This window comes from Mercenaria mercenaria, chromosome 11 (assembly GCF_021730395.1).
Source record: "Mercenaria mercenaria strain notata chromosome 11, MADL_Memer_1, whole genome shotgun sequence".
NCBI classification, from domain to species: domain Eukaryota; kingdom Metazoa; phylum Mollusca; class Bivalvia; order Venerida; family Veneridae; genus Mercenaria; species Mercenaria mercenaria.
Window position 1 is genome coordinate 22,253,575 of NC_069371.1, and position 25,528 is coordinate 22,279,102.

Consider the following 25,528-nt stretch of genomic DNA (forward strand, 5'->3'; position numbering starts at 1 on the left):
GGCAAGAATAGCTTTTACATTCTCCACTATATACATATAGGAATAAGTCCACGCCCTCTGATGACAATGTTGTTTGACAAGTCAGAATAACTTGAACAGTCTTTGTAACGATTGGTCCAATGATCATTTTGTGTTCTCAAGAGATATTTTGAATTGTTCGCTTCATACAGACAGGGAAAAGCGACTACACCCACTGGCTGCTATGTGTCTGACGAATCTAAATAATTTGAACACTCTTGGTAGATGGTTACCATAATTGGTGTGAAGATATGTGAAATCAAGCCAGCAGTTTCAAATAAGATGATTTAAAGTCTCAACTGTATACATATACGGAAAAGTGACAACGCCTACTGACAACCATGCTATTTAAACAATCTAAATAATTTGAGCACTATTGCTATCACCAAGAAAAAACATCTGTGAAGTTATTTCAAAATCTGATCAGCGGTTAATGAGGATGTCGATTGGAGATTTTTCTGTTTTCAGCTCTGGTGGCGCGTTTTACAAGCAAGCGAAACCGTCTATACAACATTAAAAGAAGACCATCCAAGAAACATTCATCCCAAGTATCATTAACGTCCAGCTAAGGGTTTCATAGGAAATGATGTCATTGGAAAAAAATGTTGACGTATGGGGACGGACGTTTAGTGGTCATAACAGCTCTTCTCCAGCTCGTTGTGCTCTTACGATGGTCTTTGTCACATGACAGGGCAAATACAAAATTTTCAAATATCTTATTTATACCAGGAGCATCTACGTCCATGTACATGGATTCGACTAAATGGTATTTATACAGAATATATTATGCATCTGAGAATTCAATGGTACAAACAAAGGGCCAGTTGATATTCAAATCCAATTCTTCATGATGGCTTCTGCGAGCATTACTGTAACAGTGGGTACTATCAGCACACCAGCTATTACGAAATTTCGTGTGCACTGAAAATCGTTGGTCTTAACTTTAAGTTAAAATGAATAGGAACTTTTTGTGTTCTTTGGGAAAATGAGAGGTCCCTTCGAATAGAATAATTATGACTTCATTGTACAGCTTATAAGTATTCCTGTACAACGATGCATCCATAACAATTAAGGGAGCCTGCCTTCAATGCGGTTTATCAGTTATTTTGAAAAGTAATGGATTTGTTCGAAAATTTTACCAACATACATACGTATTTGTGTTTATTTACTACTTGATACACGGTTGATTTTTCACATGATTTATACATTTATTTTCCTATAGATATATCTACTGTTTGCCAATCCATGACAGAGTTATTTCAGCATAAGCAAAAGTTAAAGAAGCCAATTATGTGAACTTGTATCACCCGCCAAACGTTACTTGAATACTTTTAGATATACTTCAGATATACTTTCTATCAACTGGCTACTTGGTTAATGTTGGATATAGAAGATTTTACAACAGTTCAAGGAAAATAACTCTAAAAATTAATTAACGCATCCAGACAAAAGTTGCATCTGCGCAACTGTTCTACAGTCACTGTGGTCGATATTTTATATTAAATTTCAACACAATCCATGTTTTGTTATGTGGGAACTTACGCATTTTAAAACAACAAAAGAGCAATAACTAATAGTTACAGAAATGATCCAGACGCACCACGTTCCTTTTGAACATAGTTTTGCAATATTTGCCTATCTTGGCTGTACAACCATGATAGATTGGAAGTAAATGTATTCGGACGATGCACATTAATAATAGTACATTTTTGTCCAGATTGGCAAAATTCCCCAAGATATACCAAATGAAATTTGTAAAGCTAGAAATTACAGTGTATCGAAAAAATTATAAAGAAATGGTATGTTTTTTACAAACTTCCATATTCAAAGGGGGAAGAGGTGGAATAAATTCCATTAAAAAGATAAAACATAAATTTCTAATAGAGATTTAACTCTACATAATGGGTTTTATGTCCCTTACATAAATCTCTTAACGGAAAAAACTAAAACTGAAAAATGGGATTAAATGTTGCTAAATGTGACTGATCACATTCTAATTTCATGATATACTCTTAGCTTAATGCGCATGACATTTCATTATTTGTAGATATTTTGCAACTACAAATGTTAAATTTACTGGCTGTATACGGTTTTTGCATCACTGAACTGCTCTAAAGTACTGAGATTGATGACTGTAGATGTAACTGCCCAATAAAGAAGAAAATGAATTGAAATAATGCAACATAAACCTCGTTCTGAAACACCTACTGTTTCATTCATTGCTATGGTACAGTATTATTAAAAACGGAGAATGTAAAAAAGCAACAGTACTTGGCTTACATAAAAAAGTATATGAATAGTTGCATGCACTATACACAAAAACAATGTATTTAGAACACAAATTTTGAATTTAATCTTTCTTGATGAATGAGTGTAAGTTGGCAACTCTTAATGATGTCATCAGGAAACGTTAACCACCGGTTCTTATGATTAAGTAGGTTGCAATGATGAGTGATTTTTGTCAAATAAGTTTCAGTAGGCAGGATTCAAATAAACCGTACCGTCACAGTCTAGTCTTCTGATAAATTTAGTATATGAACAAATCTGATTTGTAACTGTTTCATTTGTTTCGAGCGATTCCAAAAGCAACAATAAATGGCAGTAATATCAATAATGACACATAATTCAACATATTTCTGTACAAAGTGTTATACTGGGTTTGTCATGAATGTATTGGGTGAAAGAGGCGCAAACTAGTCTAGATATCTGAAAAACGTTTCGCAATTTTTATATTGCGATAACGTTATACGTTCATGTCAATCAATTTGAATATCTCTTACAAATTTACTATTTTAAACAACAATGATATGTGACAAAGGAAAAGAAATGACACCGTCGCTCTGCAAGCGCATTTTCTTTCAGTGAACGCATCTACCGCACCCAGTATGTCTATCTGATATAATCTGTGCTTCATTCACCCTTCAAACTTTGCTATTACTGCTCCTAGAATGTATTCATTGTTCCAGTACTAGTCCCCAAACCAATAAGGATCATTAGCGGAACTAAAACAATGAAGTTTGATGATTGCAAACCTAAGAATTATCTAGTTTATATGATTGTCTACTTATTGATCGGAAACCAAATGGCCAACCGGCGGATGGACAGATGAAGCGATAGGCACAAAACAGGAAATACGTAATAACCACTATGCTTTAATGGGGAACGTAAACTTCTTGTAACAGCTCTTTTGTAAGTAAGATATTTGCTTTTCTCGAAGCAAGACAGATTTAACATGTTGTATTTAAGATTAACCATATGTTTATCCTACTTGATTGTGATACCACCACAAATTTCTAGTAGTAAAATAAAAATTGACCAGCAATAATTGTTTTACATTTGTCAAGTTATTTACTCTTTTGAACAAAAAAAAAAAAAGAAGAAGAAACTAAATTTGTCTTCTCTTTATGCAACATGATAAATATTATCTATCAACTTATCAAGGGCTCTTTTTAACACGTTAATATTCAATTACTGATGCCAAATCTTACATTTCATAATTAAGCAAAATCGTAATACATGTGCCCAGTTCAAACTAAGCTAAAACATTTCGAAACAACAACAACAACAACAACACACACACACACACACACACAGAGAGGATTTTATTATTTTTGCATGAATTTTGCGAACGCTATATAAAGCTGTTTTACAGAATTGCATCAACGGAGGAGCATACACTGGTCAAGTTTAATGAACACTTGTGTACATAACAGAAATACATTGGAAAAGGCATCAGTCCATATCAAACAGATAAAAACAGAACCACGCTAAACATGTCGATGATCGTCATATGTTGCATCATCTATTCCAATCAGCTCGTATCAAACAAATAAATAACAACAAAATCTACCTAAGATATCCATGATTATCATGTCTGCGTTTTGCCACTCTAAGACGACAACAGATTATGCACATAAAGTTTTCAATATGCGGCAAAGAAAGATTATACATTTACGAGTACCCCTCTTTGATACCTTATAAGTAGCTGCATTAGGTCATTGCATTTTGTGCTTTAGATTATTTGCGTGCATTGAATATGAAGCACCGACGTACAGCAAGATACCTTGCAACGTGTCACAACCTTAATGGCAAACCAAACTTTACACTTTTTATATCTAGTTCCTTGCATCGATAAGCCATTGTGCATTTGAAAAAAAAAACACTTGAAGGGAACGCATTATCGTATGGTATTATTAAAGCATAAAACATTACCTCAAATACATTTTGTCCTTAATATCTCAAAAGTCAATTTACAGTGGAATTTAGACTGTTAAGTTTAAACAAACTAAATTTTAAATTAATTTCTTATACATGTTATATGTATATGTTATACTAGTATGTATGAAGAAACTCCTAAATCCTCATGGCAATATAAACTAGAGTTGTCACAGGAGTGACGAATTATACCCCCACAATATGGCCTTGTCACAGAACTAAGCCAATGTCAAAGCCGAACTTGCTCGACATTTGATCTACTGACCACAAAATCAATAGAAGTCATCATGATCAACCTCCCTATGAAGTTTCATGATCCTCCGCCCAAGCGTTCTCAAGTTATTGTCAGTAAAAGGTTTATATGACCTTTGACTTTTGGAACTCAAAATCAATATGGGTCATCTGCTTGACATGACCAATCTCCAGATTAAGTTTCCTGATCCTAGTCCCAAGCATTCTCAAGTTATTGTCCGAAAACTTTTTAAATGTTCCGGGTCACTGTGATCTTGACCTGTGACCTACTGACCTCAAAATCATTAGGAGTCATTTGTTAGTCATAACCAACCTCCCTATCAATTTTCATGATCCCAGGTCCAAGCATTCTCAAGTTATCATCCGGAAACCGTTTAACTGTTCCGAGTCCCTGTGACCTTGACCTTTGACCTACTGACCTCAAAGTAGAACTTGACCTGTATTTCATGATGTTACACCTGTGTACCAAAATTTATGATCTTAGGCCCAAACGTTCTCAAGTTATCATCCGGAAACCGTTTAAATGTTCCGAGTCACTGTGACCTTGAACTTTGACCTACAGACCTGAAAGTCGAACTTGACCTGTACTTCATGATGTTACACCTGTGTACCAAAATTTATGATCCTAGGCCCAAGCGTTCTCAAGTTACCATCCGGAAACCATTTAACTGTTCCGAGTCCCTGTGACCTTGACCTTTGACCTACAAATCTCAAAGTCGAACTTAACCTGCATTTCATGATGTTACACATGTGTACCAAAATTTATGATCCTAGGCCCAAGCATTATCAAGTTATCATCCGGAAACCGTTTAACTGTTCAGGGTCACTGTGACCTTGACCTTTGACCTACTGACTCCAAATTCAAACTTGACCTGTATTTTCTGATGTTACACCTGTGTACCAAACATTATTTAAATTGGTCGAGCCTTTCTTGAGTTATCATCCGGAAACCATGCAAAACCAACCGACCAACAAGCTCACTCCTTCGTTTTGTGGGGGTATAATAAATGAATGGCGCTTGGAAATGTATTTCTTTTAACTACGTTTATTGGGTATTTGGGCACTTTATGTTGAACACACTGTTCAAAACGGCAATCAAAGCTCTATAACAATGCCTCTATAATGATTGGGAATATTTCCCCGTGAATTCATAGCCAACGGTGACATTCGCATTATAGATGAAAATCGCTTTGTAGCTAGATATACTTTCAGGCGAGGTCAAAATACTTTTTCTTGTTTATGAGATGTTTTCTTTAGATTAGATATTGTTTGCACGTTCATGCCTCGCGTTGCACTGCATAGCACTTTGTACGAGTTGTTCGAACGTTACAAATATGTAAAATTGGTATGTTTTCAAAACAGTAAATAGCAGGTAATATTAAAAATTGTAACCTGATTGCGTTAGAACTGACACGCACCCACCCAGCATATAACTACGCCAATAGAAGCGTTTTGTTCAAATCGCGTGCGAAATATCGCCATTTCTTCGTTCTAATGACAGAAGGAAAAAAATGAAACGGTTACGGCAACTGAGTGTAGACTTCCTAATAAATATTTTCTATATTTTGTGCAGTTCAATAATTGAAAATAAGGAACAGCTTGTACGGCACTGGGAGTTTTCAGTTTTCCTGCCTAAGATGTTTAAAGTGTATACAAAATCAATAATATATTATGGGAAACATGATCATAACTAGGCTATTCATTTTAATCATACCTGTCATTATGTTGCGGAAGCCTGGAACAATCGTTTGTTTCAAGATAACACTGTAAACTAGAAGTATGATTTTACACGGTAAGCATTATTTGTGCCTGAAGTATTCACTCATATCACTGAAATATGTGTTATTCCTTTAGGCAGTAGTCCCATATCAGACACAGATATATTAATGCCAGCACGTGCCAAAGAGGAGTTTAAAGTCTGAAAATTTCAGCGAACGTGCACTCAGTCATGAATATTTTAAGGTTGTTGAACAGTTTGACTATTTTTAAAGTTTAAGTAATACAGTTTGTTTGAACTTCATCGACATGTGTTTAACAGATGAAAAATGTAACATATTTCTCAAGAAAACTTGGTGCACCGCCGATTTATATAGTGTGCAAATACAGTAACTTTATATTATACATTTCATTGTAATGTACTATCAGGATGATCAAAGGAGGACGGATCCAGGTCTTTGGTTGAGATGCGTATTAGTATCCGGTTTGGTGGTACGGGGGAATGCTCCGTCAAAGTCAAATGGCGCAGCATGGTGTATATTTGTGTAGCAATATTTGACACAATATCCTCTTCTAAAAAATTAAGTTTCAAACAAACTGATATAGTGTAAATTGTAATTTTAACTAGTCCGGTCCCTCCAACTTAGTAATTATAAATTGTACTGATGTACAATATGTTGCGAGTAAAATGATTGCTATATCAAATACAATTCATGATCTTCGTACCTTTTGCGGGGCTAGGGGAGAGGGCGGATATACCGCTTGAATATTCATACCCTTGATTAAAATTCAATATGCATGGGGTTTTAGTATAAAACAGTTTGTCTGTAAACAAATACGAAAAGAACTTGATTAGTTTGAGATACGTTAGTAACATTTCAAAACAGTTTTCATAATACGTCGTTTTCTTGGTAACGGAACAGACCAACTGCTTAGATTAGATAGAATCTGTTCATGTCACATTCAGTGACTAAATGCAATAAGTTTTAATAAATGTCATTGTTTTATTTTTCATTAAACCAAAACACCTAAGGGTAGTAATACAAAGTATTGCGCATGAGGCATATTTCAGTTGAGTTATACTGACAATTTAATTCCTTTGCATCATGAAAATTATTGAAATCATTATATAAAATTATCGCACACACAGGAAATCACAACCAGCGTAACTACCAGTAAGTTACAGTTATACAAAATATAAGTTCCCTTATGCACATTATTCTGGTAATAAAAGGCAATATATTTAACGTTTTTGTCACATCAATAAAATTAGGAAATAAAAGACGCAATTAGCTAAGATCAAGTAGGATGTCATTACGAGCATTTTTTTTTGTATTTAAGTAAGAATTTACAATCAGGAGAAATTAATTTCATTTATCGCGACAGTCTCATCTACTGGTAAATTAAAAGACATAAACAAAGCTGTCTGATACTTGTTTCAATTGTTGTCAGCGCACAGAGGAACGATAAAAAGGCAAACATTAGATTATGACATATCAACTAACACATGAAAATGCATACAATCATATGTGGTCTGTTGTGAATAATAATGTTTAGATTCAACAAGGGGCAAATCTATCTAGATACTAATTACTGCAAAATATTTATGGTGATATAATGTTGCTAAATTATACGGTTATGTCAAGCAATCATAATACTGTACACAATATACTATATTAAACTGTAATGACGTGCGGTAGACGGCAGTTTAGAATGTCACCGTAAATGAACAAAACTTCTCAAATACCCATCGCCCACATTCAGTCTTATGTTTTCATTTATATTTCCACCGTTTTAATATTTGCTTCTGCTTCTAGCAGCAGACTTATCATGATACCTTTTACGTCCGGCGATTAACCGCGATATTTTCTCCAATGAAGGCAGTGTTTACACGTTGTACGTATTTTATTATAAATTGTAACAGGGCCCGATTGATTTTCCCTTTAAGCAAAGAAGATTTTGACACTGTGTGTTATAATGCAGCAAAATCACTATTTGTACATCCTAATTATTACGACACAGCGTCAAACTTTATGCTGAAAAAAAAAAACACACACACACACAGAGAACAGGCAAATATTGGGTGGATACCATCAAGGCTGTAGAAAATAATCCTTGATATCGTGTTAGAATAGAAATAAAATATTTTCTCTTGCATAAAATCATTAGTGTTATTCAGATGCGCCCTTGTTATATAATTCCTGCGTATCTGAACTCCAAACAATTTCATTTCTTAATCCATTTCTTGTGGAATCCAAAGAAGATATGAATATATTTATTATTCGTAGTAATGATATTGTTCGAATATTACGTCACTGTATTGTCCCTCAGTTATAATATCGAGATACAAATATCGCTTCTTATAAATTTTAATGTTAAATGTTTTGCCCATGTGCTCCATGAAACAGTGGTCCAAATAAAACTTAAATGAAAACATTGATGTACAAATGAAATGCTCTCAATCTTACATGTAGTCAAAGCATAATGCTGTAAATATTATACCGGTTTAGGTTTTGATATAGGGATAATACACGTTTCGTGTGTAGTAGCTGGCCGCTTAATGCATGCTTAAGAGTACATGTACGAATGCGTGGAATGGTTTCTCCAGCCAATTACGGTGTTGCATTACAACCCGAATCAATTTTTCACTGAAATCATCAGGAAACAAGCAGTTTGTATTATATTTCAAACCTCTTTACAATTATTAATGTCTCCACAAAGGAAACAATATCTCTCTAGTTAGAAGTGGTTCTTCGTCACTATCTAGACTGAGGATTTTAAATACAAAATTAGTAGGGTGAGCATACGGACCAAAAGAAATGCATGAGAGTACAGGCACGTAGCGGCTTCGTAAGATATAAGTTAAATTAATTACATAATTTCTAATGTCATCAATTTTATATCATTTCAGACTCTAAGGAGCGAATTTAAATAAAATCTGGAACAAAGACTTACAATTAATACATGTATCTGCTACAAAATGTGTTACCATATTTTGAGAAAAGAACAAACCTGCTAGGTTAAAGTTTCCGATATACTCTGCACAAGGTTGTTTGACCATGGTCCCGGCCTGGGTGAAGTTCCAGCACATGACATAGTCCCAAGTGGCATTGCAGTAAACACCTGGAAAAAATTTACTGCAATTTAGTTACATAGCAAGATTCGTTGTTAAAATTTACCATATACAATTAACTTCACCCCCTAAACACTGTTCCATAGCGAAGTGAAGTAGAGCATTATGCTTTTAGACAAATTGGACCGATAGATTTATCATTTATTGCAGAAAGACTCATTTCACATGGTTTCTCTGAAGGACCATATTATTCGCAGTTCACACTTTTCACACGTGTGAAGAACACGATGCATTTATCAGAGATGTGAAAAATGAGTTCTCACTTTCATTCAACACAATCATATGTTTCACATTGTGATCGATGCATGTTTTGGGGGGACATGAGCCACAGTAATCACGTTCCTATAGTAGTGCTCAGTCTACATCTCAATCGTTTTTTTCTTATATTGCTAGGCTATGAACTCCGAAAATTATTTTCTTGAAGTTGAACGCTATCAGATGGTTTTCACAGTAACTGATATCACAAAAAGCGGGGTAACGTATATGGCGAACCATATTGCGAATTGTTGCGGGTGCGCAGATGATAGCATGGTCGAAAATCTTGTTGCCAGGCGCGGTCAACGTAGCACAATGGGTCTGGTCCCGACTTTTGCAAATATGTTGTATGTCATCTTCACTATGATATGGCAAATATCCATGTCTTAGGAATTTTGCTATACTTGGCACAAATATTCACATATGAATGCGATATGCACCACGCATGCATCTACAACCTCAGGTAAATGTCAAGATAACACGTTTATATAAAACACATTTGATTATATTTCGTGTCCACTTCATAACTGGTAACTCTCTGAAAGAATTTTCATAAATCTCGGATTTGTATGTCAGGACGTTGGACATGCGATCTTAGGGTCGTAGACTGAGCCCCACTCGGAATAGGTTCATGCTAATACTGGTCGGAAGTACAGGAAATAACTTATATTATATACAAGAATATCAAATACTTGTCATTATAACAGGGTTCAAAATCCCTGTTGTAGATGCCAAAATCCATGGTTTTATATTTAAGGGCCTACTTTTAAAGTTAATAGCACCACGTGCAAAATTTGTCACAGAAAAACACGTTATCTTCTAAAAGTATGGACAAATATTATTATCAAGAAAACGTCCAGAACGTTCCAGTCGCATCTGCTCAAGGTCACGGTCACGGCTGAAGGTAAAAAAATCCAGCCAAGGACATGACTAATACCTCGTATCCACACCTAAACCACTTGAAGCTTTTTGACAGAACTTGGTTAAAATCTTCACCAATATATCAGATGCCAGCTTACATTACCAACGACTTCTATAGAGAATTGTACACTATAATAGTTGTGTAATAACAAATATAATAATAACAGTAATAAGCATGACTTATACTAGTTTATACTTATTGAAATTTGAGAATTGATTCAGGAAAGTATCTCCCCTATATATTCTATTTAGAAGAAGTAACAAAGTCCGTAACTCACAGAGCTAAGCGAAACTAAAACTAAAATTAAAAGAGGAGATTGCAAATGCGGTATACACAATAAGGTTTGGTACCAGTCATTCCTGCGAATCTGGTCAGGGGTTATGGCGCCAGACAGATTGACGGACGGACAAACGCCGGAGACAGAACCAAAAAATAAGTACTTGTTCTTCGACATGACGTTGATAATGGTGTTTATGCTGCTGATGGCGACATAAATATATTGCAGCGCTTAAAAACGTTGTGTTTGCATTAACCTCCTTTTTACATAGACACATATGTAATTCACGAAATCGGCGAAAATGACGTTTGCATAAGCGTATTAAAACGATCTATGGCGAGACAAGTAGAACACCCCTCTATTTAAATCGGAAAATCCGAATATTAGAATATTGGTTTAAAATGTGTATAGTAATATACTTCTGTGACAATAACTGACCCTTTGAAGTCAAAACTATGTTAAACCATTTAGGATTTGGCGAAATATGATTATTTTTATCCTGTATAGACCTTATTCAATTTCTACCTGTGTTCAGAAGTAGACTGACATACGCAACAGTTTTATCTTGATGTTAAATGGAGAGCTTTAAGAAACCTATGAAATGTCTCGATATTCGGTAACAATGGAAAGTCACTTAAACATGGCCATATATTATCAAAGCTCAGAATGTCACAACATTAGCTTAAAATTGAGCAAGTTCGATGTAGAGGCAAAGGTCATGTGAACTTTGTACTAAAAGTGTAGTCGAGGACGAGTATCACTAAGCATTATTCATTTTCCAATATTTTATCGAGTTTGACCAAGTATGGCTGAAATTTGTATATAGCTGAACTGGTTCATAAAAGCTCTGTTTATTTGATCTAAATTTTCAAAAAATGACAACATATTGAATGTGAAGTATCACTTGCTATATGCAAGTTATTCTTTTAAATATGTTCTTTTTAAACTTTCTCTTCAATTTGATTGTAATTATATTACTGACATATATTATCATATTGTTGCCATAATTGTCATGATCATGCTTTATTTATACTGGTTTATGTCGATGTATTATATAGGCATAAAACTTTATCTAATTCCTGTTTCGATTCTCTTCTATTAACCCTTACCCTACTAATTTTCTACAATGAACTTGTCCATCTTTCAATTTGGACAGTACTATTTACTGTTAAAAGGAGTGCATGCAAAACAGATACTGCCTGAATGGCGAACAGTGCAGATCATGCATGATACGGATGTACAGGCTGATCAAGTACTGCACTGGTCGCAAAGGAAGAATCAATCGTATAAGGGTTAAAACAGTGACCTTAGAAGTTCGTGGTCCGACAATGGCCTTATGCACAATAAAAGCACAGTTGTGTAGGGTTTCTCAAAGTTATTATGGTAATTATCTGTAATTTATTTTAGAAAAAAATGACATCTGTCTTTTGTGTAAAATGAAATATTTTTACATAGAAAAGTCTATATAAACTTAGAATGTTAATATTTTTTTTTTGTTGGGTTTAAGGTCATACCGGCACAATTGTAGGTCTTACGGCGACTTTCCAGCTTTAATATGTGGAGGAAGACCCCAGGTAATCCTCCGTGCATTATTTCATCACGAGCGGGCACCTGGGTAGAACCACCGACCTTCCGAAAGCCAGCTGGATGGCTTCCTCACACGAAGAATTCAACGTCCCGATTGAGACTCGAACCAACATCGGTGAGGGGAAAGTGATTGGAAGACAGCGTCCTTAACCACTCGGACACGGAGGCCCCCAGAATGTTAATATAACAGACGAGTATTTGTTTACCCAAAATGGTACTGATGTACAGCAATCAAACTCTTCTTGTACGAATTGAGCATTCCTTTTATTTCCCCCTTTTTAAATATAAAATGTTATATAACGACACAGCAGTATTTATTCTTGAGGACTGTGTTATTGTATTATTTGAAATACGTCTTACCGTTTAGAAATTCAAACCAACTTTATGTTTTGAAAGTTTAAATGCCGTATTATATTAAGTTTAAACGGAGTTGTTCCCTTGACTGCTATATCAACAATGTAGTTAAATTAATTAACATACATTTGTTAAGTTTCAATCTTCATGTAGAATAAATATTTGCTTGAGAAGATGTGCACAGACATGGCAGTTAAATTAACTTTGACAGATTACAGTTTAGGTATAATGTCAATATTGCCATGATAAATGTCTTTCTGTTTGGTAAGTTGATTGCTTATGCAAGCTTCTTCAGAGTATTTTCTTGCAGATGAAAGCCTATATTGAATATGAGCGACTTGATCAATCTCCTAGAAATGTTATCTGAGTCGCCGTCATTACACAGTGACCTGGTATGAAAGACATTTATGTTGGCAGATAGCATCCAGGATTATATACATTTACTATACATGGAAGGATATTAAACAAGAAACGTGGAAATTCCACGAAAACCAGGTTTTCAAACTTTGAATCACGCCAACAGGTTCTTAAAAAAATGGTCATATTCTATTATACATATCTGACTGCATCCAATCATCCAATTCGGTACAGGTATAAGTAAAGAACAGGTGTAATTTCCCTATGTAATATATTTTTTTTATAACCATGACCATATTATTCTATTTTTCGTTATCCAATGGCATTTAAATGACATTTTTTGTCACAAAAAAAAAAAAAAAAAAAAAAAAAACGAAATAAGAAAAGAAAATTTGAAAGTGAGATTTGAACCGACACCTCTCATTACACAGCACAAAAATCTATTTTTTATTTCATATATGACCCCATTTTTCTATTTTTAGTTACATTGACCTTGACCCTGATCCAAGTGGTCTCAAATACATTCTCAACCTTTTGTGTTTGATAAAAAGCTATTTACACACCAAATATACTGACAATATTGAGTGAAAGCCATTTTTCTATTTTTAGTAACAGTGACCCCAAATGTCATACAAAGCTAATTTTTCAGATAAGCTTGCTGTGGAAGAAAGTCCAATCTAAAATTATAAAACGGAAACCACCTTTTTGATGATCACATTGAGAAAAAAATCTATTTTTAGAGAAAAAAATGTTTTAGTAACTGTGACCTTGAACTTGACCAAATGTCATTAAAATGACCTTTTTTATCACCAAAAAAGGAAAATAAGAAAAAAAAACTTTTTGGATCTCAGAAGGATTTGAACCGACGCCCTTCCGTCTCACTGACTAAAAAGAAGACTTCGGTCCAACGCTCTAGACCACTGCGCCACCGTGGAATGTTCTAAGTGTGAAAATTAAATAAGTTATTCTGACCTTGAACTTGACCCAATGACCACATATACAATCCCAACCTTGGTTTTTTTATAAGCTAGAGATAGGCCTAAAATTTTCAGTGATAGAATTACATTAAATAAAGTCTAGAAATTAATTTCTAAGTCCTTGAAATAACCAAAAATAATTTCACAAATGTGAAGTTTATGATAGTTTTGTTAATATCAATAACAGAAGTTTTAATTTTTGATTTAAAGTTGTGATCTACAAAGAATGACAACTCTTGCCTTGGGCTTGTCCTTATAAGTAGAGATCTATTAGTTTACTTCCCTTGCAATTACACAATTGAGTGGAAAATGAAAACTGTTTAAGACACAATATCATACTTTTTTGCACAACAAAATCATTAAGGATTTATTCATTTGTGTTTGATTTACCCCTCAAGACATGGTTCCTATGATTCTGTCAACTTACATATGGTAAAAAATTAACTTTTAACAAGCCAATAATAAAACGAAGTACCAGTAGGTAAATAATAGTGCAGATAATTTGCTTGTATCAAAATGTCACAATAGATCCACTTTTGTAATACAGAACACCTGGTAGGATTAGTGAAGTTGCAATTATATTGATCTCTATTTCCTATGCCTATATAAGCTACCTATAGGCCAAGTTTATTTTCAATACATCTATGCAAACTAAAGTTATTGAGCTGAAACATTTTTTTTTCTTTTTTTAGCAACAGCGACCTTGACCCAAATGACCCCTAATGCAATCCGAACTTTCGTCTCCTTACCATCTATCTACAGGCCAAGTTTTGTGTCTATAGCTTGTTCCAAGCTAAAGTTATTGTGCAGAACCAAGTTTGACGCCCCACCACCCGCCCACTAAATGACATATCCCGATCTAATAACCGGTTTTCTACGAACACAGTCATCATAATGAAGTACAAGTACCAAATGCAAAACCAAGAACACTCACCAAAAGGTAAATAAGGATTTTTCACTTTTAGCCCCCCCCCTCCCCAGCCACACGCCGGCTGCCATGTATATTTGACAAATCGGAATAATTTCAGAACATAATATAAAAAGAGTAACACCAAACGAGATTTTTGTGAAATTATTTAAAACAAGACTAGTGGTTTATGAGAGATGTTGTTTGAAGTTTTTTCTTATTTTCAGCTTTGATTGTCATGTTTCCTGACGAATCGGAATTCAATTGTTTTGTTAAGTGTCATACAATGAACACAAGTGTCATTTTCGTGTGCAGTGAACAGTTTCTGAAATATAAATTGTAAATTGACCACGTCCTCTGATGGCTACGATTTTAGGACGAATCATATTTTTTACAATCTCGTAAGAACATTTCTATGAAATTATTTCAAATTCGGAGTAGTGGTTCAAATTTAAGGAGATATCGTTTGAAGATGTTTTTTTTTTATTTTTACGACTTGTAACAAACAGAAACAATATGAACAATCTTAGTACATGGTCACCATTTGCTTTAACCCTATCCCTGCTAATTTCTATAATGAACTAGTCCATCTTTCAATTTCGACAGTACCATTAACTGTTAAAAGGGTAACTGACCAAACATATACTAACTCAATAGTGAACAGTGCAGATCTTTATCAGACTGCACAGAGTTGCAGGCTGATCAAGATCTACACTGGTCGCAAAGGCAGAATCAGTCGTGTCCAACATGATAAGCGTTAATATGGCGAATACTTCTCGAAGTTCAATGACAGTTGGGTCGACTATTAGAAAGGTTCATTATATGAATGTACAACCCTTAGACTTGTGTAAAAGATTTGTACACGCTTAATTAATATATACTTCATTAGATTATTTTATCTGCTTGGACCAATTCCATCTGATCACTGGTCGCGGAATGAAAACAGTCGTTAAATATGATGTATTCATTAGTAAAACGCTTTGGGTGGGATTGCAAGAGGTCGTTTAATACAGTCGGTCGCATGTATTTTGAACACAGGTCGTAAAGAGTCACCCAAAGATCACTTATATGAAAACATTTCAACATCTGACCAAAAACATTGGTAAAACTTTAATGTTAATTTTAATACAAAATCTAAAAAAAAACTCACCACATACCGGTATAAGATATTACCACAAACTGAACATTTGATTTCACTTATAATCAAGTAAATAGTAAACTGTACACATACCCGTACCAGGGGGATCTTGCAGCATTCTGGCTTCACATAAATGTTGCATTTTCTTTCTAATAGCCATCATTTTGTCAAGCCTTTACTGGAACACCTACAGTAAAACAGAAAAATGTTACAAATGGTAAATATATCTGGTAGTTAGTGTGCACTTTAACAATTATTAACTGGAATTTCAACTGGTTCAAAACTAGGTATCTGTTAAGTCCACACCATACGCTGTTAGAAAACTGAGATTGCATTCACAGGCAGGCATGTTAGATCATTTTTCTTTCCTGTCACGTTCAACAGAGGCTACTCCGGGCAATTTCCTGTGTATATAGTTCGTAATAGTTAGATAATGTTTCTTCCTACGGAACGGATAGACAAATCTATCCCTGGTACGTGATAGAATAAACGCTACACAGGCAAAATACCTTAAACGTCAGAGCGTATTAGATTTCATTAATATTCAATAATTGTGAATACTCCCACACATTCGGCTTTCAGTTCTAAATTAAAAAGCGTTTTGAATTAAAATGCTTTAGTAACCTATGATTTTGTCTTATTTAATCTTATTATTATTTCAAAGTCCTTTGTAAGAAATGCAAATTCTTTCTAAATATCATAGAAAGATAAACCTGTGAGTGTAAAATTTCATAAAAATTTGTTACACACCATGTTAGGAAGAGAAAGGATTTATTAAACTTTTTCTGGGATAAAAACTAGAACACGAACATAATCATATCTGGCTATGTAGTGTAAATTCAAGCATTTATAGAAAAGTCGCTCAAAACATTGTTTTAGAACCCCTTTTGTTGATACTTAAGTATAGGCTAATCATTCTTGTCAATATGTCTAGATATCGCAGAACGTTCTGCGTCAAAAAGTTATCAAATAATCGTTTGAGAGAGTAAAATACAAGATTCAAAGTGCTTAACTAAACTGATTAGCCTCGCACCAATAAAGGCAACAACACTTATTATGCAATATAACCCTTTTTAACATGATAAAAGTATATAAGGCAAATACAACTAAAACCGGACACCGCCCAGCAGGCCATCAACAAGTTGCCGAGAAAGTAGGCGGTGTGCCTCAAACGCAATTCAGCCAGATGTGTTTTATTCTGATGAAAACACTAAAAAGTTGTTTTTATTCCACACAATTAACTTCTAAAGGTTTTTATTGACATCAAAAACTGGAAACTACAAATGACAGCTTTGAGCTTGATAATCGATAGGGAGTTTTAATTGTTGTCCTCATTATCCTTCTTATTATCCACACACTTATTAAGAGAAACAGAGCTATTCATGTATATTTACTATACGAATACAAATACGAACAATTTATACTAGCATAAAACATTTCATAGCAATGTCTGTAGCCTACACAAATATATATACCGTGTAAACATACTTCTCTAAAATATCTGGAACAAGATGGTACAAAAATATTCACGGGAGATATGTTCAATGAAACAAAACCAGCAATATAATAGCAATGTGTTACACGCTAATTTAGGTGGAGTAAAAGGTATGCATGTAAACACAATGACAACATCTGCTAGGTTCTTGGACATTTAAAGACATTTATCATGAGCTTCTGCTTCGTTGCTATTGCTGAACATATACTAGATATCTACTTAATAAATATGTTGTTATGATATGAGCCGTTTTCTTACATAATATTTATTGGATTGGTATATTATGTCAAAGAAGGACTCATTTTAATTTCGTTAGAAATGTTTATATCAAAGGACTACGAAAATACCACGTCTGATTATATCATAAACTATTAATTTTGTAGTTTCAAATAGCGATATATTAAGATAAAATTTAATTGGAATGACATTCTACTTTATCACAGTGGTCTTTGAATATAAATGATTTATGGACATTTAAAATAACAAATAAAAGTCTACTGATATCATTTTTACATTGTCCCTTCAGATGTTTGTACTTTATCATGCTCATATTTCGAGTATGTTTTTTTTTCAGTCGCGGCATGCGTTAGGTTACGCCTTTCAGTGGGTTCAAAATTACTTGCTCTTTTTTTTTTAATAAACCGCCATCAGAATACATAAAAAACTAAGAATAATATTTGCTTTAGGCGAAAAAAAACAACAACATTTTTTCACGTTTGCACTTATCACTTTACACCATTGTAGTTTACATTATTTTTTCAGAATGACTTGACGATCAGTAGTCAAAACTATTGCCCTATGTCCTAAGGACCGCGGATCAATAGTTTTGACTATTGATCGGAAGGCCACTCATTAAGTGCTTTCATATGAATTCAGAAAAAAAAATCAGATATTTTTCAAGTTTTGACTCTAGCCCAACAAAATATGTTGTTTAATTAAAGAAAAATCGAATTATGCAAAAAGTATGGAATGGCACTGTATGGAAAAAATCAAGTAACAGAATTGTAGAACCTGTAATCGGTGTATTCAATTGCTCGGCGTATTTCTCATTTATATAGGGGTGTCGAAGTACTCCAACAATAGTACAAACTATTGTTTGCATGTAGCTTAATTTTTCCAAGGTTTTTACTTCCGGTATGGTCAGATGACAGCGCTGTTTCCGATAAAATGGAAGAAAACTTTGTTTGATTTTTCGGTAAACGCCGTCTAACAACGAATTTGTGACCTGAACTAAAATTACCCATGCCACGGGACTTAAGTTTGCAAATCAAAGTGTACTTGATAACACATTATAGATGATTTATCAAAATTAAATATTTATGCAACACTGCCTGATTGGACGAGAGTGTCTATTTTTTCACTCTGCTGATTGAATAATGCTGAATGAAATGTCCGACAAGGCGTTTATCCTTAATGACGCTGTTTACAGTTTTAAAGCTACGTTTCGCTCAGTTTATTTAGCAAGAAAATTGATATATTTAAAAATGATAAGTAAGTTAATATATATAATAAAAACCTGTTCAAATACAAACATATATCAATTTACAGAGAGAGCTGAATACGGTCTGCGTATTACATGAAGAAGGGATTGATTAGCCAATCGATTAAAGTAGTGTCTTTCAGACCACTGTTGTAATTATTCGTCGTAGAAAAAACGAAACAAAATTGCACCCCTACGAAAGCTTTGTGAAAAATTAAAAGAAAACCATTTAAATAGTTAGTGTCGTGTTTAGTTTTGCTATTTGCAAAATGTTAGATAGATGATAGAATAACACAAATGATACGAAAACCTCATAAACTTCTTGTCTTATTACAATTCGCCGATCTTCTTTTTTTGAAAGATATTTCTTGTTTTGTTTGTTTTATATTTGAAATATGGATTTTATAGGGAAAAAAAGATCTTAGATATTGAAGAAAAGCATTGTTTCATAAATCAACACGAAACAAATTTCATTGGGGTCTGATTATTATCGGTCCTTACACTTCTAAAACAGAAAATGACGGTGGTTGTGGAATATAAATTAACCTTCAATGCTTCAAAAATTACTGAAACGAATTCATGAAGAGCCTACCGGTCCATATCATTTTCCTACAACTGTAATATGCCAAGCTTGGAGTCAATACCTTGAAAGGTTATTAAGTTATACTGTTGACACAAAATATTACCGACATATTTGACCCTGCTGTGATCTTGACCTGTGATCCACAATTCTGGTTCATAAGATATATGCCAAGAAGGAAGTCAATGCCTTGAATACCTAGTTGTGATGAGGTAAAGTTAACAAAGTGATTTCAAAAATACCTTTTGTATTTTGTTTTTCGAGTACAAAACTATTCAAGGTATCGGCTCTGAACTTGGAATATAGCCAGTTGGGGGTACTGAATTGATTTGTGGATTTGTAATTCACATTACACCCCCTTAGATCCCCAGAAGAAACCACCCAACCAAAAAAGAAATAAAATAATTTTCAAGAGGTGTAACACAATCCACATTACTCCCCCTCATTCGACCCGAACATAACGCTCCCCTACTTTACACAAAAATGATAAAATAACAGAAAAGTCAAATATGACCATCATACTTTGTGTCCAGAGCTAAACTGAATATCCACTCAAGGCATTGACTTCAAGCTTGGCATACAGGTACATGGGACTCTGGGCACATGAACTTGGTTGGTATCTCAAAGTCCCAAACTAAGTTCTTATCACTCCCCTCCCACCACTCACACATTGACCCGCCTTTTCCTCAGTATTCTGTCACTATCGACCCACCCACCATCAACAACACCATATCCCACATTACATCCCTCTTTTGACAAACACTAAAAAGGTAATTTTTAAATTTTACTTCCTCCTCGTCTGATCTAGAACTTCGGGGACTCTTGATTCAATATGATACGCCGGGCTCAGGCATCCTTTTAATCAAGATACACAGGTATTAATCAATCTATGAATAATTATTTTGTCTATACACTGTGATAACTGCTTAAAGTCATTATGTGTCTTTTTATTCATTGCTTGTACGTCACAGTTATAATTGTCTGTTTGCCTCTTACAAAAAAGCAAGGGGTGACCGTTCAACGTCCCTACAAAAGCAACACTTAAATTTTGTTTATAATTCCGTACCATGCAGATCATATGTTTTCATATTTCTTTGTTATGTTGATTTTTATGTTAAAGACTATAAATCTGTGTTCACTAAAAATTTCAAGATTGATTAAAAGTCTCTCACCTCTTGTTCTTAGTACACAATACACTATGGAGATAAATAAAGCAATACAATTTCAAGTTTATCAAACTTATCGGATAGCAGGTGGATTAAATGCTATAATTTTAACACGAACTTCACGTGCTGTAAGACTTGGTCTCAGCAAGAATGATCTGCAATGGCAACCATTTTGATGATACAAACAAGGGAATTGTTAAAACAAATAGCCACCAAGTTATGCATAACATTAATCATTGGATGTGTACATGGTTACGGATATTAACACAAACGTATAAAACAAAACAATGCGGAGGAGGACGGAGCGATCACGGACAGAAAAATAAAACAGTTGGGTATCGCCTTGAAATCACCATTACCGAAACACTTCTACGAAGTTAAACTGAGAAAAGAAACACCATACAGCGTCCAACGAAAATGAACAAAGGGCAAAACCGAAAGCAGTCAAGTACCAACTCCTTTCGTGGAATCTTCAACCTCTGTTGCTACACACAGTCAAGAGAAAAGGATAACGTCTGGCCCTAAACGCGCCATTACAAATTAAGTATCGAAAATCCACCAAACCTGAAATTTGATGCGGGAATATTATAAGCACTGCCATTTCCCTTGTAAGTAATTTGCCTGATTACAGTTTGTTCTTTAAACAACATATAAATAATTCATATTTCTAAACTGCATTTCAATTGAACGCGACTTTATCATTAGAAACATATCCACGCCTACACTCTCTTAAAGAATGTATTATCGTTATTAAACGTTTTCTGTATAATACGTAAAATGCTGGCTGTATTTAATTTTTTTAACAAAATGACATCATTGCCAACAATGTTTTAATATAATTGTATTAGCTTTCAATTTATTTGATATTTCTTCATCCTTTTTACTGCGTGAATTTCCTGGCATGACCAAAAAGGCAGCGGAACAAACTGTTGTCACGAAGTCTAGACATAATTCACGTCGAGAAAATTAAATTGGAAGAAGTATTTACAACGGAGGCACAACGGAAACCTGTAAACTTTCTGGGCGAGAATATATGCTCTCACTATTCTAAATTATTCAAACTGCGTGCTTATAGTATGTTGCTATAGGAACGGCGTAATTGTTTTTGCGATCACTTTGTTTCATTTAAGTTCATATATTAAATACGGCGTTTTAAATATGTTCCTTTGATATTAGAACATGTAGCTTATTCCAAACAAAACACTAAAGAGTTGACTTAACCGAAAAGTATTATGTATGACGCACACATTTATATCGACATGTTACAATCAAAGGATTAGTAGAACATACTTTAAGTGATAATATAATTAACAAATAATCAAGGCCTTCGCGTTGTTTATCGTCTGATTTACCACGGTTCAGAGTTCAGATGCGTAGGAATTGAACGACGAGGGCGTTAGCCCGAGTGGTTAAATACTGAAGCATCTGAACGATGAACCGTGGTAAATTAGACGATAAATCACAATAAGGCCTTGATTGTTTTCATTCTGACATGCTGATTGATATAGTTTAATAAATATTTTACTGGACTTTATTTACGCGAGGAGTAATGTATCGGATGTCATGCGGCAATCTGACGTCAAAATTGACGTCATAATGCTCTCTTACCGGTCCGCGCGTCAACTGTTGTTTATCGCAGAATATACAGAGCTTCGTTTTCTTCTTAGTTTAACTGGAAATCAAATCGAGCCATGTTAGAATCATAAATAACGTCTATGATATATATTATACAACGTCAAAACAACATATATGACGACAAGTTGTGAACAATGAACTTCAAAAAACGTATAATATGTGGTACCCAATAGAAGCTTCCATAGACTTTCGTCTGGCCTATAGTTAAAACTCTCTCGTTATCCACTAATCGGAACAGTTAAGATCTTTTCCATATTCATGTAGTGTAATGCTCAGGTGTTTTGTATTTTATTTCGGGTATTTCTTTCAGAAGTTTAAGATTTTAAAAATTATAGAAGATGAAAACTGTACATTTCATAAATTGACAAGTCAGACAAGATTTGACAATCTTCAGTAGCTTAAGGCTTGTTGAACTTGTAGGTATCCTTAAGTGATCGGGAAATTAGATAATGTGTCTGCTGTGTTTTCCTGTATAATCCTTTATAAACTCAATATACTCTGTGATCAGGGGGAGGTGCCCAGGTACGGGCAAGGGACATGTCGTCCCGCTCCCATGAGCTGAAACTTAATAAGCTTTGTTAAGAGCTAGTTTGAAATATATTTATAAGTAAGAAATGTTGTTAAATAGATCAGTAAACAGAACTGTTTTAAAAGACTTATTGAACATTGATTATATTCATGAAATTAGACTGAACATTTATAAGTAACTGTGCATTGCTCTTCGTAAAAAATAAATGTTAGAACTGTCATAATGTGTTGTGTTCAAGACGTGCTTCAGGTACACAGAACTAGTGCTACGTTACATTCAGCTGTTTGTTGTTCTCGTTTTATTTTTGTCCTTGCTTAATATGTTTATTTCTTCTCTTTATTTCTTGGCCTGTTTGTTAGTTAGAGGAAAGTGGACTTTGTACGAATCTTTGAAATATTTGCATGATTTTAACGCATTTGATAGTTCTCTATCTATCAATGACGTAAATACAATATATACTACATAGCTTCTACAGATAATATATACTTGTAGAGCTGATAATTAACGTAACTGTCCATAAAAATAAATGAAATGCAAACGAATGTTGCCAGACAGAATATATTCCAACTTGCTAATCGTTCATCATCGTCATATGTAAATACAAATATGCAAAGGAATCGATCACTTTCTTCTCCGATATACAATGAACATAACATAATTAATTTTTTTCACGCTTTATAGGTCGGCCGGTCGGTCAGTTATTAAGTATGCAAGCACCCATAAAAATGACACAAAAAAACCATTTCTTACTATATTATAGGTAAACATGTAATAAACAGGTAAATAAATGGGAGAGCGGTGCCTTTGAGTAATAATACCCTGGCAAGGTGATAATAGCCCAAGGGCTTTAGCCTATAATATAGTAAGAAATGGGTTTTTGTGTCATTTTTATGGGTACTTGCATCTTCTGGCACAATAAATTTCAGCTTTTCAGTTTCTATATTATTTGTGTAAGAGTCTATTTAATGTATAAAATCAAATACCTGGATAGTTGTACTTTCTTGCTTATTGCATAATTTAGGGATAAAAATACGTTATTTCACGAAGAATACACGATGTTACGCTCAAGATGATAAAATAAAACGGAAATATTCGCTGTTTTACCTCCATGAAACGCCATGACGTCATTTCTGTTTACGGACGTTAATTTCCCGCGCTAACGCCAGGGCCATTATCGATAATGGCCCCGGGGCTTATTATGATAATGTGATAATGCATGACGCAATGCGATAATGGGAGAATTTCTAGCACAAATTTGTTACTATTTATAGGTACTCATGTAATAAATACATAATAATTGAAGAGTAAACGGTTATTCTGGTGGAACTTCCTCTTAACAACTTACTGGAAAGTGTTGCAAAATCTCATAATTGAAACATATCCCCACCAGTTATTATGATAAAACATTGTGTACTCTCAGTGGTGTTGAACTTTCAGCCTTTTTATTACTGAAGTTTTATAATACATATTTTTCTGGTGTTATCTCAAATGTTCTTTCTCCAAACAGACATTATTGCATGAAAAATGTAAAAGTAAGGTAGAACCGCCAACATTCTGAAATTTATAATACATTTAAAAACAATGTTAGCTAAGACAGAACCACTGCCATTCTTAAATTACAAAAAAAATATTAGCTAAGATTGAATACATTCTTAAATTACAAAAAAATATCAGCTAAGATTGAATACATTCTTAAATTACAAAAAATATTAGCTAAGACTGAACTATCAACTTTCTGGAATGATATGAAATATTGTTAGCTAGTATACAACCACCGACATTCCGAAAAAAACCCACAAAAAACAAACAAACACAGAGAGGAAAGTTAGCTGAATAGTACGGAAGCCTATTAGGGACATTTTGTCTTAGTTTTTATGCATACCCTCTTATGTATGACATATTATGTGTTATCAGTTACCTCTTACATGTTACGTATTACCTCTTAGGTGTTGTATATTGTGTGTTACTTATCAAAAGTTAGATTTTCCTAGTTCTCAATAGGGAAACAAAATTAGCGGACGTTAACGATTACTGCTTGTGGCACTTTACCCTTTTTGGTGATCACTAGAGCTAAAACTAGAAAAAAGCTTTAAACGACTTCTTCTATGAACAGCATGATGGATCTTGATCAAACCTGGTTTGTACCACCATTATAAGGTCATTTCCAAATTTGTTTCAAAACGCGCAATGGTCCCCTTGTAGGGCCCTCCAGAGCTAAACACAGAGATACCTTTAAACATTTTTTTCATGAAGTCTGTTGCTGAATTGTCATCAAACTTTGTCTGTAGTTTAAACACGGGGCATTAATTCCCTTTCTGAAGCTCTTAGAGACCGAAATAGAAATACCTTTAAACAACTTTTTCTGATGACCACTTGTTTACCATCATAGTAAACATGTGCAGGCAAGACTACATACCTAGGACAAGGTCTTTAGCTCAGTCATGGCGTTTTCTTTTGGCATAAAAATTAGTTACGTTTCGCATACAATTCCATATTTTGTCTAAAATGTTTGATATATAACTTCGGAACTTTGAA

The 25,528-nt window shown here is 34.2% G+C and overlaps 1 protein-coding gene across 5 annotated transcripts in view; it reads right to left on the minus strand.

Annotated features, from left to right (window-relative positions):
- LOC128547061 (secretin receptor-like) overlaps positions 1–25,528 on the minus strand; it is a 167,827-nt gene that overhangs the window by 41,957 nt on the left and 100,342 nt on the right. For all 5 annotated transcript variants that reach the window (XM_053518729.1, XM_053518733.1, XM_053518730.1 and 2 more), the window contains exons 2-3: positions 16,202–16,295; positions 9,214–9,324 (exon numbers count right to left, since the gene is read on the minus strand). In XM_053518729.1, the coding sequence (XP_053374704.1) occupies positions 9,214–9,324; positions 16,202–16,271 (181 nt within the window). In that variant the 5' untranslated portion in view covers positions 16,272–16,295. The remainder of the gene's footprint in view (positions 1–9,213; positions 9,325–16,201; positions 16,296–25,528) is intronic.